Consider the following 18,388-nt stretch of genomic DNA (forward strand, 5'->3'; position numbering starts at 1 on the left):
ACCAGGGAATGGTGAACGTGAAATTTTCTAAAATAGAACACAATGGAGCCTAAGTAATTAAATATATTCATGAAGGAGATAGATAGGTGAGGTGGCACGGTAACGTAGTGTTCAGCACAACGCTCTACAGTACAGGTGACCTGGGTTCAATTCCTGCCACTGCCTTTAAGTACATTCTCCCCGTGACTGCTGGGGTTTCCTTCGGTCACTGAAAATTGTCCCATGATTAAATCAGGGGAAGCTGGGCAGCGTGGCTTGGGCCAGAAGGTCTGATTCCGTGCAGTCTCTCAATAAATAAATAAATAAATAAATACCCCCAATGAATAAGGGATTAAGGAATATGGGAAGTAAGGAAGGGGGGGGTGCTATTAAAATGGCTGATCAAGCATGATGGTGCTGAAAACTGAAACAGGCCAGAAGGGCTGAACTTTTATTTTTGCTTCTATTTTCTACGCTTCTAATGATCTAATACTTATGAATGCAGGAGTCAATCAGTTCTGAAACTATTCCACTTGATCATAGCTGCTCTGCTCTTTAATCTCATTCAGATATAACAAGGGTTTCTGAAGTGTGAAAACCTCTCTTATCTTTTCCAAGTTATAGGCTTGATGCGAGAAAATGATAAAAAACTGAAGGCAGACACCAGATTCACAGACAAGAAGTAACTTTAATTAAATATTATGTAAGTTGAAAAGTTTTTTTACAGCTCAAATTTCTGCAAAAAATTTATAACAATCTCTACAGTAGTTTGTCTAACCATTTATCTGTACAGTGTGTCCAACAGTTCACATAAATGAAGTGGAAGGCAATCAGTTCAAATGAGATACAGCTGATGTTGGCATCTGGGAGGCATTGCTTCACATTTCAATCACGAGATTTTTTTCTCGTTTCAATATTCAAGTCTTAAGTATATCATTGACTGTTTTGTGTATAGTCCGTCGCCAGCATGCCATCTACTAGTTGATATCAAGCACCCATGTACTGGTTCAGCCATGGAGACTGAAGAAAAGCTAGGACAAGGACTTGGTCAAAAAAATGACAAATCTTTTCCATATCCCAAGCATCAGCTTTTGTTTTTTCCTCATTCCTCCCTATGAAAATCATCAAATGTTTTCTCTTTTTTGTTTTTATTTTTCACGTTGGAAGTGAGACTCAAAATATCCTTGTAAAGCCACTGAAATATTAGACTGGGAGCATTGCAGCACTGTCACATCATGTGTGCATCATATGGCAACAAAAGAGGTACATCTCATAGGATAACAGAACACTTAACATTGTGCTTTTTTAAGTACTTGATTTCACCTTTTTTATGGACAATTTAGGTACAGGGTACAATGTTTGACTGAAATGAATATGCTTTGCATTGTTAAGGCATCCAAACTGCTGGTTTATAAATTTTGCTTAATGTCAAGATAAAGGATCGAGAGAGAAAGAGAGAGATATAGACAGAGAGACAGAGAGAGAGGGAGAAAGAAAAAACTAGCAGGTGATATAAGAATGTATTTCACTAAATTTATTTTAAATGATTTTTATGTCTTCCCTATTTTAATACAATAAAGAAGTGACCATCGCCCAATGTGGAGAGGGTACCCCATGCATAATAATAAATTTAATTTCTAAAACTTCTATAAGCTGTGGAAAAACAAAATTTACCTTCTTAAATCTACAGAACTAAATGCTATTGAATAAGATGCTGCTTTTTGCAACACTTTTTTTAAATCTTGACAATTCAGTTCAACTGACAAAAAAATATAAAAATAGACGATGGCTTTTTTTTACTTGACACTTGAAACAAAAAAGGGAAGCATGATTCAAACCAATACTTAGCACAATATTGACTTAATTGGAAAATGTAATATGATATATTATATATATTGCAAACAAAAGCTTTAAAATTACATTTAAACAATTTCTTACTCTGGTACAATTTTAAATGGCTTGCTGTGTTGACACCTCCCATGTATTAGCATACTTACACGTTAAAACGAGTCCAGAGTATAAACAAATAGGAAAAAAGAATACAACCCAAACAAAGCAATGTACAAATTTCCAAAGATAAATACATTATTTATAAGCGTATTTTACAAAACAAAACACAAATGTCATCTTTAAACTGATGCATGTTTAATTTTGCAAGGATGTGCAAGCAAAATAAAATGGATAGTAGTGAACTCCTTGCAGTAACGAAAAATAGGCCGCAAAAAATAAGTTTATGCAATAAAATTCCTTGTTAATATTGAAAATTGCATTTAAGACATTGAAATGTATAAATATTTAAACAACAACTTTGGCAAAAGAAAAAATACACAAAAAATCTACAATATTTATAACTACATACAAACACAATACAGTGGAAAATTATTGGATAATGCATTATCAGAACTCTGATGGTTCCTTGATAAAGTCCACTAAGAGCATTCTCAATACCGTGCTAATAAAATTGCAATTTTAAAAAAAAATCTTCCCCTTTGTGTTTTTCCCCACGTAGCACAGGTATTTAATTCTGTCTACTTTCCACTCCTGTAAATACAGCAGCCAAAACTATATTGTGGTTTGCAAAGTCCTTCACAATATACAAACACTTGTTAGTGAATTGCTGGTTGTAAAATATGTAGTCCTGATATATTTATTGATCTTTTGAGACAAGGCCATTGGACCGGGCTGATTGGACATTGGCTTGGGACTGCAGTGACCAGCTGGCACTGGTGTTGGCAACACAAAGATGAAAGCACTAAAATTGTTTAAGGTACCAGCTGGTGTCATTCCTCTACCCTCCCTGACCCTGAAGAGACAGAAGTGAATGACCAAAGTCATTCTGCCTTGCCATTATATCCTTTACAAAATAAGCCACAGTCCCAAGTATATATCATAGCAGCTCACTGCTTTATACATGATTCCTGCTTCTATTTGATTCTGCACAGTCCAACTAAGCAGTTCATCACTTCAAACATCATCGCTAGTATCTGGAGGGTTGTTGCATGTTAGTCCTATGTCTTGTTCTGTTTTTTATACATCTACAATCTCAACCAGCCTACAAGCAGAGTATAGTCTCCTATGAAACAGTTTTAGCACTGTGACAGCTGATGGTGAAACTGGATACAGCAACATCCAGATTCAATCGAGTTACAGTTTAAAAACCCCACTGTCAAATCTACAGGTTGGAACCAACTACCACACTCTAAACTCTCTACATTTCCCCACCTAATCATTACCACTACTCATTTCATCTCTCTTCACACACTTTTTTGTTTGTCTCAGTCAAATTTGATTTTCTTTATAAATTAAACATCACATTCTGTTACAGAGTTCCTTCCAGATATTCCAGAACTGACTCTAAAAGCAATTAATTTTCTGTTAAAATGAATAAATTGGGTTTTAAGTGTCTGGAAAAAGTGAACATTTAGCAAAGTAGAACAAACAATTTTGCTTTGTTTACATCACTCGAATGTCGGGGACCGGTGTAAATAACGTGTAAGTTGTCACCGTGCATTCAATTCATCAGAATTGACAAGGTTGAAGGTTTAAAGAGTGTTATCTGAGATCGTTTAACTCTACACAATCGTTCTCTGAAAGGCCTGAGTTAAAAGTTCCATTCATCTGTGGGACTTGCATCTCCTTACGAAACACAATATTCATTGTAATTGTCAGCATATAGATGCAGTCTTCAAGGCATGGGATTTACCTACATTGGAGGGACTATCATACCGGAAATAGCTGTAAAACAGAAATGAGAAAAGGAAACTTTTATTGGAAAGAGTAACACATTGATGGAAATAAAAGCTAGCTTTCTCACATCGATTCACTCTTTTTTTGCTACTTCGGTACCTCCCACACTCTCTGAAATTCTTGGGCACTTAATTAAAACAGAGCATATTGGAAATACCTGGCAGGTCAGGAAACATTCATGAAGATAGAAACATAGAAACATAGAAACATAGAAAATAGGTGCAGGAGTAGGCCATTCGGCCCTTCGAGCCTGCACCACCATTTATTATGATCATGGCTGATCATCCAACTCAGAACCCAGCCTTCCCTCCATACCCCCTGACCCCTGTAGCCACAAGGGCCATATCTAACTTCCTTTTAAACATAGCTAATGAACTGGCCTCAACAGTTTGCTGTGGCAGAGAATTCCACAGATTCACCACTCTCTGTGTGAAGAAGTTTTTCCTAACCTCGGTCCTAAAAGGCTTCCCCTCTATCCTCAAACTGTGACCCCTCGTTCTAGACCTCCCCAACATCGGGAACAATCTTCCCGCATCTAGCCTGTCCAATCCCTTTAGGATCTTATACGTTTCAATCAGATCCCCCCTCAATCTTCTAAATTCCAACGAGTACAAGCCCAGTTCATCCAGTCTTTCTTCATATGAAAGACCTGCCATCCCAGGAATCAATCTGGTGAACCTTCTTTGTACTCCCTCTATGGCAAAGATGTCTTTCCTCAGATTAGGGGACCAAAACTGCACACAATACTCCAGGTGTGGTCTCACCAAGGCCTTGTACAACTGCAGTAGTACCTCCCTGCTCCTGTACTCGAATCCTCTCGCTATAAATGCCAGCATACCGTTCGCCTTTTTCACCGCCGGCTGTACCTGCATGCCCACTTTCAATGACTGGTGTATAATGACACCCAGGTCTCGTTGCACCTCCCCTTTTCCTAATCGGCCACCATTCAGATAATAATCTGTTTTCCTATTTTTGCCACCAAAGTGGATAACTTCACATTTATCCACATTAGATTGCATCTGCCATGAGTTTGCCCACTCACCCAACCTATCCAAGTCACCCTGCATCCTCTTAGCATCCTCCTCACTGCTAACACTGCCACCCAGCTTTGTGTCATCCGCAAACTTGGAGATGCTGCATTTAATTCCCTCATCCAAGTCATTAATATATATTGTAAACAACTGGGGTCCCAGCACTGAGCCTTGCGGTACCCCACTAGTCACCGCCTGCCATTCTGAAAAGGTCCCGTTTATTCCCACTCTTTGCTTCCTGTCTGCTAACCAATTCTCCACCCACACCAATACCTTACCCCCAATACCGTAGAAACAAAGATAACATTTTAAGTTGATAGACTTTTATCAAAAATTTAATTTATCCTATTCCTCTTCCCCACAGGTGCTATTGAGTATTTCCCACATTTGTCAAATTTATTTTGGGCTTGCAGCCTTTGCAATATTTTGCTTTTGGACACCAGGTTCACAAGTAGTTGTTCCAATTCCACAAAACAAAGTAAAGGTTTACTGCCAGCCCATTCAACTGTGGGGTTCTGTTTCAGGAGTTCAAACCTGCTGCACTCAAGTGTTCAAATCTGTGAATTATTTCAAAAACAATATTAGGTTAATGTCAGGCATAAATGTTGCAGCAATATTCCACAAACAGCAATAATACAAAGTGTACTTCCACTTTGCTATTCTATTATGATGGTTATATCTGACTGAGAGAGGGTTAGCTAGGATACCAGGAGAGCTCTGTGCTCCACTTTTTGCAATTGAAGTGATAGCAAGTAGATATACATGCCCCTCATTTCACAGTGGAACTAAATGGAAAGTTGATATTTTCATACACAACAGGTTTAAACACAAAGCACTTAAGTTCCTATTGCGGATTCAACTCCACAAACAAGAGAAACTCGCATGAATTGATGAGAACATTTATAAATTAATTTTAATGTCAACCATCACGAAGATATTACCCTGAGTTTTGCAAACTCAGATATTACCCTGAGTTTTGCAAACTCTCCAACACCAAAAGATCAGTTTTACACACACCAATTACAATCCAGTCAAGCAAAATTTTCAGAAGATACAGAATAGAAATGTATCCATTTCTACACCTGATAAACCTGTGATATTGTGACATGGACACATTTTAGCACTGATACTCAATGTGCATATGTTTCAATGTGATGTGATCAGCTCATTCCACAGAGAATGAATTTCTACCCCAATGGATTATAAAACAATTTTATTTTCCTCATTTAGTTAAAATGTTTGAACTCTTTCCTTAATCATGTGAGAACACTTCAAACTTTGATTCACAATTCATAAGTGGAGGGAGGAGAAGATGGCGACGCGACGCAGCGTGCGCGGCTGTTCTGAATGATATTGTATGTGTTAACTAGGATGCCGTGCACAATCCTGATTTGATGGAAACAGCCGTGAGAAGCACAGAGGAACACCTGGAGAAACTTCTGAAATGCCTGCTTCGCTGCCGCTGCTACTGTGCGATCGAGAATCTCTGGAGGGGAAGGCCCAAAATCCTTGACTTTGCCTATTGCCTGTTGCTGGGGCCGGGGTTGAAGCGCTCGGCAGAGATGGTGCTCAGTGTCGGAGAGCTGGTCGGAGGCTCGGAGTTTTCGGACGGACTCGGAGTTGGACTGTGGTGGGGTGCTTCCAGGATGCTGCATCGGCAAGTTTGCGGCGCTGGAGGTTCACTGTCTGCATGAAATGATGGGACTTTCGAGAGACTTTGAGACTGTTTACTGTGCCCATGGTCTGTTCTTTATCAAATTATGGTATTGCTTTGCACTGTTATAAATATATGTTATAATTATGTAGTTTTTGTCAGTCTTTTAGTCGGTTTGTCTTGTATTTCTGTGATATCATTATCATTTCTTAATGTATGCATTACTAAATGACAATAAAAGAGGACTGCGTGTCCTCATAATCTAATTTAATCTAAGTGTTGATTAAAAGTTATGATCCAGAAATTCAATGCTGTATTGGGTCCCCAAACTCATCGTTGCAAAGTGAATCTCCACTATTGATTATGCAGTTACCATGTAAAACTCTCGAAAGTGTCAAACTCCATTCATTCCTTCCTCTGCATCAATAGCAAAAACAAAAAAAGGAGGATGGATTCTAATGGGGCTGAGTGGGAGAAAGGCCCATTGATTAGTGCTGGGAGAGTTTTGGTTGTGAGGTGTAATTGCTGAGAGTAGTTGTCAAATTGGGCCACAGTGAGATCCCGGGGGGTGGGGGGGGGGGGTGCGGTTGATAGCTGTGGACTGTGAGATGCAGAGGAGTGCTTCAGTGCAAATAAGTAAATAAATGATAAAGAAAATTCCTGAGTCAGGCTCCCAGTGTCAGGGGTATTTAAAGAGAAGACAGATAAATATTGGGATAGAATCTGGGGTAGGTCAACCATAAACATAATGAATGACAGGGACAGGCTTGAAGGACTGAGTGGACTAAGCTTTCTCATAACTTACTGTGTCTTTTTTTTGCATTTTTGTGACTCAACCAGATGTGAGGATAGATCTTCTCTGCAAAGCTTAAGGTGTGAATAGTCCCCTGGTCCCTTTCCTTTCATTAGCCTGCCTGCTTGTCAGCACAGTTGAAACTGAAGCAGAAGCCAACTTACTTACGTATACTTTTTGTCTATAATTCAACATCACCTCAGAAGTTCCCTAATGAAATGAGACACACACACTCCCCCCTGCCCTCCCACACACACACAATGGTTCACTACTCAGTTTGCCGTATCTGCTGAGACAGCTCATTATCATAGAACATGGAAAATAGAAGATTACAAAATAGGAACAGGCCCTTCATCCCACAATGTCTGTGCTAATCATGATGTTGAACTAAATTAAATCTCTTCTGCTAGTCCATGATCCATATCCTTCCATCAACTGTAAATTCAGGCACCTATCTATAATCTTAAATGCTACTAGCATATCTGCCCGACAGCCCATTCCAGACACTCACCACTCACTGCATGAAAAAACTTATCCTGCACATCTCATTTAAACACTTTCCATCTGACCTTCATTACATGTTCTCTAGTCTCTAACATTTCAACCCTTGGACAAAGACTCTGACTCTCTACCCTACCTATGCCTCTCAGAATGTCATGCACTTTTGTCAGGTCTCCCTCAGCCTTTGCCATTCCAGCACAAGTTTGCCCAACTTTTTCTTATAGCACATGTCCTCAAATCCAGCTACTGCACCCTCTCCAAAGTCTCTGCATCCTTTCTGTAACGTGGTGACCAGAATTCCACACAATGAAGGGGAAGAGAGATGAAATGAGTGGCACCCTCACAGAGGTAGGGGGAACATGACGGGAAACGTGGAGAGAAAAAGAGACACAAAGTGATCAGCATCACAACTGAAAACAAAAGCAGATAGACCTGCCAATGTATGATAAATCATGACAGCTTCTTATTCCAACTTTTTAATCTTTCTTAAGTGCAAATGAAGCAACAGAATGTTTGCCACAGCTAATCAGATCCATGATTAATCGAGTGAAAGATTTTACCCCCTCCCTGAAGGGAAAAAGATGGAATTTATGGATTTTACACTCTGTGAGTATATGTGTGTGAGTGTATGTATACTCACAAGGGAGTATGTGTGGGAAATGAACCCAATAATAATCTCCAATCCAGACTCCTGAGGGATTTGAGCCCAGTTTTTGCTGAGGAACTGAGTGCTGAGCTGGGGCCAAAAGGCTTCTAAAGTTCCACAAGTGGCTTCCAGCGGCCTCCTCTACTTTGTGTGTGGCTGCAGTTCCTTCCTCCTCCCTTCCCTTCTGGCATCTGATTGCTGTTTATGAGCACAGCACTATCAGAACCTGCCATCTCACTGCACTGGTGGCCCTCGATGCAAAAAGACCACCCTGTCTCACCCCTTACTTAGTGAAACAGAATCCAGAGATGGCAGCAGAATCATTCTGTGAAGGCCAGTATACATTTGCCTTCTCAATCATAAAAATATTAAAATTGCAAATTGATATTGGGGAATTTTTAAAAATACTTCTGGATTCCCCAGGTGTAATTAATAACAACTCTGGGAGGTGCAAATTGATAGTAAGTCACAGAGTCATCGAGGCATAGAGGCCCTTCAGCCCAACTACTAAATCACTTCCTTCTCACCTTAAACATGTGCTCTTTAGTTCTTGATTCCCTAATCCTGTGAAAAAAAGACTGAGCACATTCACCCTCATAATTTTATGCCTCTCCTTATTCTCCTGCATTCCAGTGGTAAAAACATTCCACCATGCTCGTGCTCTCTCCATAACTCTGTCTGACTAGTCCCAACGATATCCTCACAGATCTCCTGAACACGCTTTCCAGCTTAATGGCATCTTTTCTATAAGAGATAACCAAAACTGAACACAATATTCCAAATGTGACCTTACCACTGCCTTGTACAACCACAACAGAACATTTGAATACAATACCCTGCCTAATGAAGGCTAACATGCCAAAAACCTTCTTCACTACTCCGTCTACCTGTGATGCCATGCTCAGATAACCATGTACTTATACACCTTGGTCACTCTGTTTCCCAGAGCCCTACTGTTCACTGTGAATGTCCTACATTCATTCATCTTCCCATAATACAACACTCACATTTACCTGAACTAAACTCTATTTGCCATTCCTCAGCCCACGTATGTATGTATTTATTTATTTAGTGATACAGCGCAAAGTAGGCCCTTCCAGCTCATCCACCTATGCTACTCCAGCAACCCTCAATCCAATAACTCCAATTAACCCTACCCTAATCAGGAGAAATGTGATAGTTTCCATAGAAGCTTAAATATGGAACCTTATCAAAGACCTTACTGAAGTCTTTATAGACCACATCTACTACTCTGCCCACATTTACCTTCTGGATTGCTTCTTCAAAAAATTCAGTCAAATTTGTGAGTCATGATCTCCCACACACAAAGCCACACTGACCATCCCTGAACAAGCTCTGTCTTTTCAAAAGCTTGTATATCTTATCCCTCAGAATTCCCTCCAGTATCTTACCTCCCATAGATGCAAGGGTTACTGGTGTATAGTTCCCAGGATTTTCTTTACAATCCTTCTGAAATAAATGGAGGAACATTACCCTCCATCCAGTATTCGACCACTTGTGGCCTAAATTGTTTTTAGGTTTAGGATTTGTATCTGGGTTTATTTTGTTCAGCTTCTCTGTATTCCCTTTGCTGGGAAAAATACTCTATGATGCTCATGATTTTATAAACCTCTATAAGATCACCCCTCATCCCAGGGAAAACAGTCCCAGCCTATTCAGTTTCTTCTAATAATTTAAGACCTCCAGTCCTCCCAACATCCTTCTGAATCCTTAATTTTTTATGCTTAAAAAAACAAATTGTACAAGATTTAAGAATCAAAGCAAAGATGTCTTACTACAAGTCTACAGGGTATGGTGAGACCACACCTTGAATACAAGTCCCCCTATCTGAGACAGGATGCTCTAACTATGGAAAGAGCTGAGTGAGGATTCAGCAGACTGATTACTGCCTTGGCAGGATTAGGCATGTGAGGAGGGATTGAGTCATTTGAGCTAATATTCATTACAGTGTAAGAATAAGAGAGAATCTCTGACTGGACAGGTAGGATCAAGGGTCTAGGACAGGGGCCACAGAGTAAGGATGAGCAGTAAGCCAGTTAATACTAAGATGAGTATAAAGGTCTACTTCCATGGAGTGATTAACTTGTGGAATTCTCCACTACAGAAAGTTTGAAGCCAAATCATTAAATATATTAAAGAAGGAATTAGTTTTTTTTTCTTGGGCTTAGAGTGATGGATGGATATGGGGAGAAAGGAGGAACTGGTGACTGAAACCGAATGATCAGCCACAAACATCTTGAATGATGGAAGAGGTTGTAAGGGCCAAAACGTGTACTCCTGCTCTTCTTGCACAAGGTGTTGGAGGGACCACAGTTAGTGTATTGTCTGGTTACTTAACAATAGGAAGGATGTCAAGAAGTTGGAAACGGTTTAGAAAGGCTTTTCAAAGGATGGAGCTGGGACTGTAGGGCTGGAGTTAAAAGGAGAGACCGGATAGGCTGGGGCTGGTTTCCCTGGAGTATGAGAGGCTGACGGCTGACTCTATGGAGGTATATAGAATTATGAGGGGCCTTGATAAGGTCACAGCCTCTTTCCTAAGGTAGGGAGCATATATTCAATGTCAGAGGAGAAAGATTTACAAAGGACTTGAGGGGCAACTTTTCTACAGCAGACATGATAGACATGTGGAACGAGCTGGCAGAGGAAGTGGGAGACACAGGTACAATTACAACATTTAAAGAAATTTAGACAGGTAGATGAACAGAAAAGTTTTGAGGAATATTGGCCAAGCAATATTGTATGGCTTTCTATAATGTAAAATTTCCTTTCTTCTCTATCCATGCTCCAAGGAATGTTTACTCTGTCATGGCAGAGACTGAGAGGATCAGCAATAAGCCTTGTTACATAATTGTTTTTAAAATCCAAACTCTCGTTGCTGCAGCACAGGTGAATGATTGTGTGGTCAATACGTTATTGAATAGTAACAGGAAATTCTGTTAATCTCCCGAGTAAAACTTATCCCTCAGGCAGCAACAAAGGTAAATATAATCTGGCGATTGTTGTGTCCTCAGCACCAACATGAGCTTTGCATGGGAGTAATCGAATGACAGTGCGTGTCCTGAAAGGAAGAGAAGGGATTCTGTAACTCGTGAAGTGGGAGTGAAGAATCCATAAACCTCTGAAGGTAGGGTGGGGGATTCCCTATCTTTGGAAGGAGGGTGGGGGATTCCCTAACTTTGGAAGGAGGGTGAGGGATTCCCTGTTTCCTGAAAGAAAGCTTGTTACTTCCTTATCATACGAAATGCTGGGACAGAGCTAAATAAATTTCAACCATTATTTGTCTTATATGGTCTCTTTAGTATTTGCAGCAAACATAATTTAGTAACACATGGGTGAAGAGATCTAAACTCCTATTTTGGAAAATTAATGATATGGTGAAAGAAATTTACTAGTTTTGTAAGGTTGTATTCAACTCTCTTGTTGGGTGTCAAAAGCAAACTACAAATTTTATTAACCACAGACCTGAAAAAATGCAACTGGAAAACTGGGGGTAAGAATGTCTTAATTACTGACAACAGAGAAGGAAAGGAGAAGGCTAGACTGCACGCAGTCTGTGGGTTAATTAATGAGTGTTGCCACCCAGTTTCGCTCTCATGGAGCTCGTGTTACCACAGCTCCTAGTCAGGTCGCACACTGAGATCTCCCAGCCTGACAGTGAAGTCCCACAGATGGACAGCATCAGTAAGATCCCTGACAATATTCTTCTTCAGCTTTATCCTAAATGACCCACTCTCCACCCCTCCCACTTCCGCACATCCGGTTCTGTGTAGTATCTTTGATCTGGGATTATTAGAAGGAAAGTTAGCAAGTTGATTTTTATCAGAGAATTCCTGTGGGCTTTCCTTGGTTGAGAGGAAAATAATTTCAATTCCCAGCAAGATCTCTCCTGGCCCACACGCAAAGGTGGCCTGAACAAAGCTTTCACGCTCTTTTGTTTTGCCTTCATGCTGACAATTTTTAATGTAATTGTTTCCGATTATCGGATGCTAATTTGGCCAGGAGTTCATAAAAAAACAAACAATTTTGTTTTATTAGTTCAACATTCTGCCCCATGTAGTCCTCAACAGCCACTCCCACCCCATCTACTCTGGCAAATCTGCTCTCTCCATCTGGATGTCCATAGTTTTGGTGCCACTAACAAACCTGTTACATGGGAGCTTTGACATTCTCTGACAACACTCCCCCCCCCACCAATACTGTGGGCATCAAAACTATCTGCAATCCTACCTTCATCCATTACTGATGCCTACCAATTATAGAGGCCAACTTGACTGCTTTTCATTTCCACCTTGACTACGAAAGCTGAAGGTCATTGTGGTTGAAGAGCCCTGGGGTTTTAGGGGTGCCACCTTTCAGACATGGTGTTAAAACAGTGGAAGTGCCCACAGTTTCAGGGGAGAAACAAATCCTTGACACTATTAGTAGACAAGCAGGAGGGTATCCCCATAGTCCTGTTTCTCTGTTCCTGTTGGATGACTCATGCCCTGCTTATTCTCAGGATCGGGGACAGTTTGCTTCCACTCCAGTCCTGCTCATTCTGAGGGGGCTGATGAAAGCAGTGGGGAAACTGCTGAACTGGGCTGTGTTGCTTGATAGGGTGGGAAGGAGGACTGTTTGTAAAGTAGAGTACTCTTTCTGTCATTTACATTGGGACTAGGTGCGCTTCCATTGTGTAGGCTTAAGGTTCTCTATGCCAACTTGAAGCCTCTTTCTCACCTTGGGTCATGTGCCAGGGACACTCAGCAATCAGTGGGAATGCCACACTGCTCTGAGCCAGACTTAAGGACTTCCCCCTCTGTGTCCGGTATTCTTTCCCATGGCAGAGCCAGGAAGAATATGTCTGGTTTTGAAGGCTGTTGTCAAATATGTGATCAATGTGGCCTGTTCCACATCACTGACTGAATGGGATTAGCTGATGGAAATCTTGGACAAGGATATATTTTTTTAATGAAGTGCAGGAGACTTAAACAAGGATGTCAATATTAGTGTGTTCATTGTGCCAATGGATTTGGAAGACATTACAGAGACAGGTTTGGTGGTATGAAGAGGTTCTGAGCTTCTTCACCAGAAAACATGCAAACTAGTTTGAGCAGAGTTACCAGGAGACTCCTACCATGCCTCAAGGGAAAAGAAGCAGCTCTCCGGGTTTGTGAAAGCACAGAACCAGCAGTAGGTCTGTGATCTAAATAAATGGTGGATGGACAAAGGATAGGAGGGACAATGACTTAGTGATAGCCAATGACGAGTACAGACTCTTCATCACTGACAGGGATAACAATAGCCAAACACTCAACGGTGCACCTCATTAAGAGGCAAGAGCGAAGGTGACCCATTGAGGTCAGACAGGCAGTCAGCATCAGCTGGAAAGCATTCAAATCTTAAACGCAACGCATTCCTGATTCCATTTCACTGCAAATACAGCGGCCTGGCATGGCCAACACCCCACCAACAAGAAGCCAACACGATCATTCGTCAAATAAAAAAATAACAAAGCCTCAAGAGCAGGTCACATCGACCCTAAAGAAGCACTTCACGAATTCACAATCTCATTCTCCCTTCCAGGGAAGGAACGAAGTGGCAGTGAGCCGCTGAGACACTGTGAAACAGCTCTATTTCTATCTTTGATATATTTTTTTCCTTTTCAAGGTTCTTTCGAAGACCCTGACCTGGAGTTACACACTGACTTCGATTCTTTGTGGAAATGGGACACGTTCGTGGGGCCTCACGACCAGCCGCTTTTCGATATGCCAAGGATGCAGCCTGGAAGACTAGCACGCCTTCACGGTACCGGATTTTTGTGGCTGTGGAGACGGGCTGATTCAGTGCCGCCGCCTGATGCGTCATGGGAGACAGAAGATCAGAAGTAGCAAGCTGGCTGCTGGCTGTGTGCCCGTGTGCCCAGAGATCTGAGTTCTTTGGGCACAGAGCTCGGAAGAAGTGACGGAACAGACTTTTAACACCATAAATCAGCAAGTTGTTTGTTATGTCTCCACTCTCGCTGTGAAACGGCAATACCTCTTTTTCCCTTATTAGGGGGAGAGAGAGAGAGATAGAGAGAGAGAGAGAGACTGTGGAATGTCAAATACCAGGTGAATGAGTAGTCTTTGGGGTTCTGCAAGTCTGTGTCTTTATTGATGCTTTGCTGCACGCTTCAGTGCTAGGTGGGGGGTGCCGATGTTTTTTTGCTGGTGGAGAGGGGGGATTGTTGCTTTGCTGCTGCTTGTGCATGGGAGGGGGAACTAGGGGAGGCTCTGGGGTTCTAACATTTAACTGTCAATCTTCGGGGCACTCTTCTGTTTTCGTGGATGTTTGTGAAGAATTATATTGTATACATTTCTCTGACATTAAGTGTACCTATTGAAACCTATTGATTTTGACCATCTTCAAGAAAGGAGACAAATCTGATTTCAGTAAGTACAAGAGGGTTTCCCTGCTGCTGTCCCAGGGAAATTCATTGCTAGGATCCTCCTCAACTATCTCCTCCCAGTCATCAAGTCCAGAAGAAGTGCACCCAACCACTATGCAAGTCTTTCTGATCTTACAAAGCCTTTGGATTCATCAATCAATGAGGAACGTGGAACAGCCTTCTCCAATGAGTCCGCACGCAGAAACTCATCCCCACTTCATCCCCGTGCTTCATGGTGGAATCATTTTGACCTTAACCAACATGTACACTGCAAATCCATTTTCAGTGCAGGCTGGTCTCTAGCAAGACTGCAAAATCACCTTGCACCACAAGTAATATAATTGGTACACCGTTATACCTTTTTAAAGCAACCATTGTTCGTATTTGACATCAGTCAGGCTTGGATAGACCTCAACACCACCAACTCATGGGAGCAGCAAACTAGTTCTCCAGTTTTTTGCCCCAAAATCATTTACTTAGGACATAGAACATGGAGCACTATGCACAGGAACAGACCCTTTGTGCCATCTAGGATGATCAAATCCCATCGGTCTGCACACAGTCTTTGTTTCTCTATTCCTTGACTGTTCACATGCTGTCCTACTGCCTCTTATATCAGCTTCCACCACTTCCCCAGGCAGTGTGTTTCAGGCAACCACCTCAATCTATGTAAAACCCTTGCATCATAAATCTTCTTTATAGATTCTTTTCCTCTCATCTTCTATGCATGTGCTCTAATATTTAATATTTCCACCCTAGGAAAAAAACTCTTTATTGTCTATCTTATCTGTGCCTTTCAAAATGTTATAGACTTCTATCAGGTTACTCTTCAACCTGTACAGCTCCGGGACAAAGAGGTTCAGCTTGCTCTGGAATAAACTGGCATACCCATTCACAACCTTGTCAGTCCTCGGCAATCAAGCCTTGGGGGAAGGGTGCTATCCAATCATGAAGTACAGTGTGCATGTAAGCCTGAAACTCCTGTCATCTGACTTGTACACAGTTCTATAATGGTAGAGGACTAACAGAGAACAATTCCAACATGACTTGAGCTTCAGCATTCTGGTTTGTAACTCTGTATTGCTGAGCCAATTGTTGGAAATGCTCACAAAGGTCGTTCTGAGACATGACCAGAAGAAAACTCATTGGTGCAAAGGAGGCCCTGGTGGGTAGATGTGGGAGCTTTGAAATGAAGATAAGGAATTTAGTTCTGTTGATCACCTTAACTCCCACCAGGAGAGTCTTGGTAGAGAAGCAAAGCTTTGCTGCATTTGGCTTTATTTTCCAAAAATTGCTCTTAAAATTATACAAATCCTGTTTGGAAAGAGCATGGACAGAGTTTAGCAAACAGCGTCATTTAGCAAAATATGCTACTAGAAATTGCAAAGTAATATACTATCATGAAATGAGGTCATTACTCAGTTTCAGGTGTGACGGAAAACAGATTGGCAATGACTCTGCAGTAGACCATTTAATATAGTCCACAAGAGATTGGCCTAATAGTGGGGAGAGAGGGGTAGGAGAAAGGGGGGGTGGAAGATGGGGAATTTGGGAGGAAGTAGAGATAGAGATTATGTTAAAGACATCTAATGAAAAGAGATACAGTTTAGTCAATAATTTGATTGAAACAAGTAAAACAACTGAGACTGTACACATTGACAAGACACTAGTTTGGTTTTACTGCACTGTGTTAGTTTTTATGTTGAGGATGCAAGTTTTTCTCCTTCCTTAGATCACTTTTTAAAGATTCTCTTTGCAAAATGTCTTGGAAGGGATGGTGTCAGTAACAAAATGATGGCATATGGACCATTCCAACAACAGTTTTGGTCAAACTTCAAGGGAGAGGTGGAGACCAGAAGATCTGAATTTAACTCTTATGCTGCTAAACAAATAGGAACTCTACAAAATTGGCAGCAAATAATCCCGCAGGGTCAGTATGATAATTAGACCAAACCAGAGTTGCCTTCATCTGAGTCATCAGTTTGTTAACCTTTGCCTTTGAAATTTAATCCTCACTGGCTGACATTGGAGAAACATTATTTAGTAACACAGTGAAAAAACAACTTGATGGCTCAGTGCATTTAGAAAGAGGATAACCAGTGAGTAAGACACTTTAAATGTATTCTAACACTACAATTAGTCACAGTGAAGCCCATTGTGGATCCAGACTGAACTACAACAGTGGGCAGTTTAATCGAACGATGAGAGAGCTCCAATATCATATGACGGGGCCATCACAACAGCAATTTATACATACATAACTACTTTCAATAGAATTTAAAGTCTCCAGTAATTGTTTTTTTCTGTGTAATAATATATCAATTTTCAGCCTAAGTGCAGTGAACGCAACCAGCCTGAGCCTGTTGTGCGTGTGTGTGTGTGTGTGTGTGTGTGTGTGTGTGTGTGTGTGTGTGCGCGCTCACCTTGGAGACTGTTAGCGTTGGCGCTGGTGCAGGTCGGGGGAGGGGAGGTCTGTGGCCTCACCACCGGAGCGAAGGCGCTTTTTTGTTTCACGGCAGACACCATATTGGCTGGCGAGAAGGAGAATATGCCAGAGGTACTGCTACAATTTGAAGGAAGGCTGGTGGAGGAGGCCATAGTAGGACTGGACGGTACTACTGCAAACAAGAAAGGAGGAAATATGTCAACCATTTGGGTGCCATATATATATATGTATATACATATATATTCTCAAATAATATATATATATATATTTGTACAATTCATCAACCATTTTCAGGATGGTTAATCAATGATGGTGCAAGACGTTTTAAGAATCATTTTAAGATGTTAAGAGAGAAAAAAAATTGTGAGCACAGCTGGGTAGCAGTAATGATACAATTGAGTGGCTTGCTTGGCTGTTTTAGTGTCAACCACATTGTGGGGTCTTGAATCACGTATTGGCCAGATTGGGTACGGATGGCAGGTATACTCCTCCAGACCAGATTCATGAAGAATGTGGGACTTTACAAACATCCTGTAGTTATTTTTATCATTCCTGTGGTTATCATTATGACTCGATGTTGCTTCCAAATTAAAGAATATTAAGTGGATTATAAATCCTGTGATGGCTCAGAATTCCAGAGTGGTAGCTCAGCCCTCTGGATTACTAGCCCAGTAACTTAACCACAGTGCCACTATTGTACCCTGATATCTCTACCTATCCATTGGGCCACTTACCTGACAACATTGGCACAAACCTTAACTTTGCACAGTGCGATCTTTTAAAGGAGTGTATTTGAGTCAGAGCCATGGCAAATTTAGGGTTTTGTAACTCAAAAGATGCAGAAAACAAAAGTAAAGGATGAATCTTGTCACAAGGGGCCAGTCATTTAACACTGAGGTGCAGAATCATTTCTTGCCGGAGAATGGTGAATCTTTGCTATCCTCTCCACCAGAGGGTTGTGGAAGTTGAGTTGTTAGAAGTAAAGGTGAAAGTAGGCAGATTTTCAAAAAGACAAGAGGGATCATAGATAAGGGGGAACTTGCACAGAGGAGGAGTTGAGACAAGCATTGATTAGCCATGATCATACTGAATTGAAGGACAAACTTGAGAGATATAGTGCCTTACTCCTGCTCCTGCTTTCTTCTGTTCTAAGTTTACTTTACA

The 18,388-nt window shown here is 41.1% G+C and overlaps 1 protein-coding gene across 3 annotated transcripts in view; it reads right to left on the reverse strand.

Annotated features, from left to right (window-relative positions):
• Window positions 1-654: 654 nt before the first annotated feature.
• ebf1a (EBF transcription factor 1a) overlaps window positions 655-18,388 on the reverse strand; it is a 481,697-nt gene continuing 463,963 nt past the window's right edge. For 2 of the 3 annotated variants that reach the window (XM_063053691.1, XM_063053690.1), the window contains exons 15-16: window positions 17,202-17,396; window positions 655-3,714 (exon numbers count right to left, since the gene is read on the reverse strand). In XM_063053691.1, the coding sequence (XP_062909761.1) occupies window positions 3,683-3,714; window positions 17,202-17,396 (227 nt within the window). In that variant the 3' untranslated portion in view covers window positions 655-3,682. The remainder of the gene's footprint in view (window positions 3,715-17,201; window positions 17,397-18,388) is intronic. The other variant, XM_063053692.1, reaches the window with a different exon arrangement.

The sequence above is a fragment of the Mobula hypostoma genome, chromosome 7, assembly GCF_963921235.1.
Source record: "Mobula hypostoma chromosome 7, sMobHyp1.1, whole genome shotgun sequence".
Classification (NCBI taxonomy): Eukaryota; Metazoa; Chordata; class Chondrichthyes; order Myliobatiformes; family Myliobatidae; genus Mobula; species Mobula hypostoma.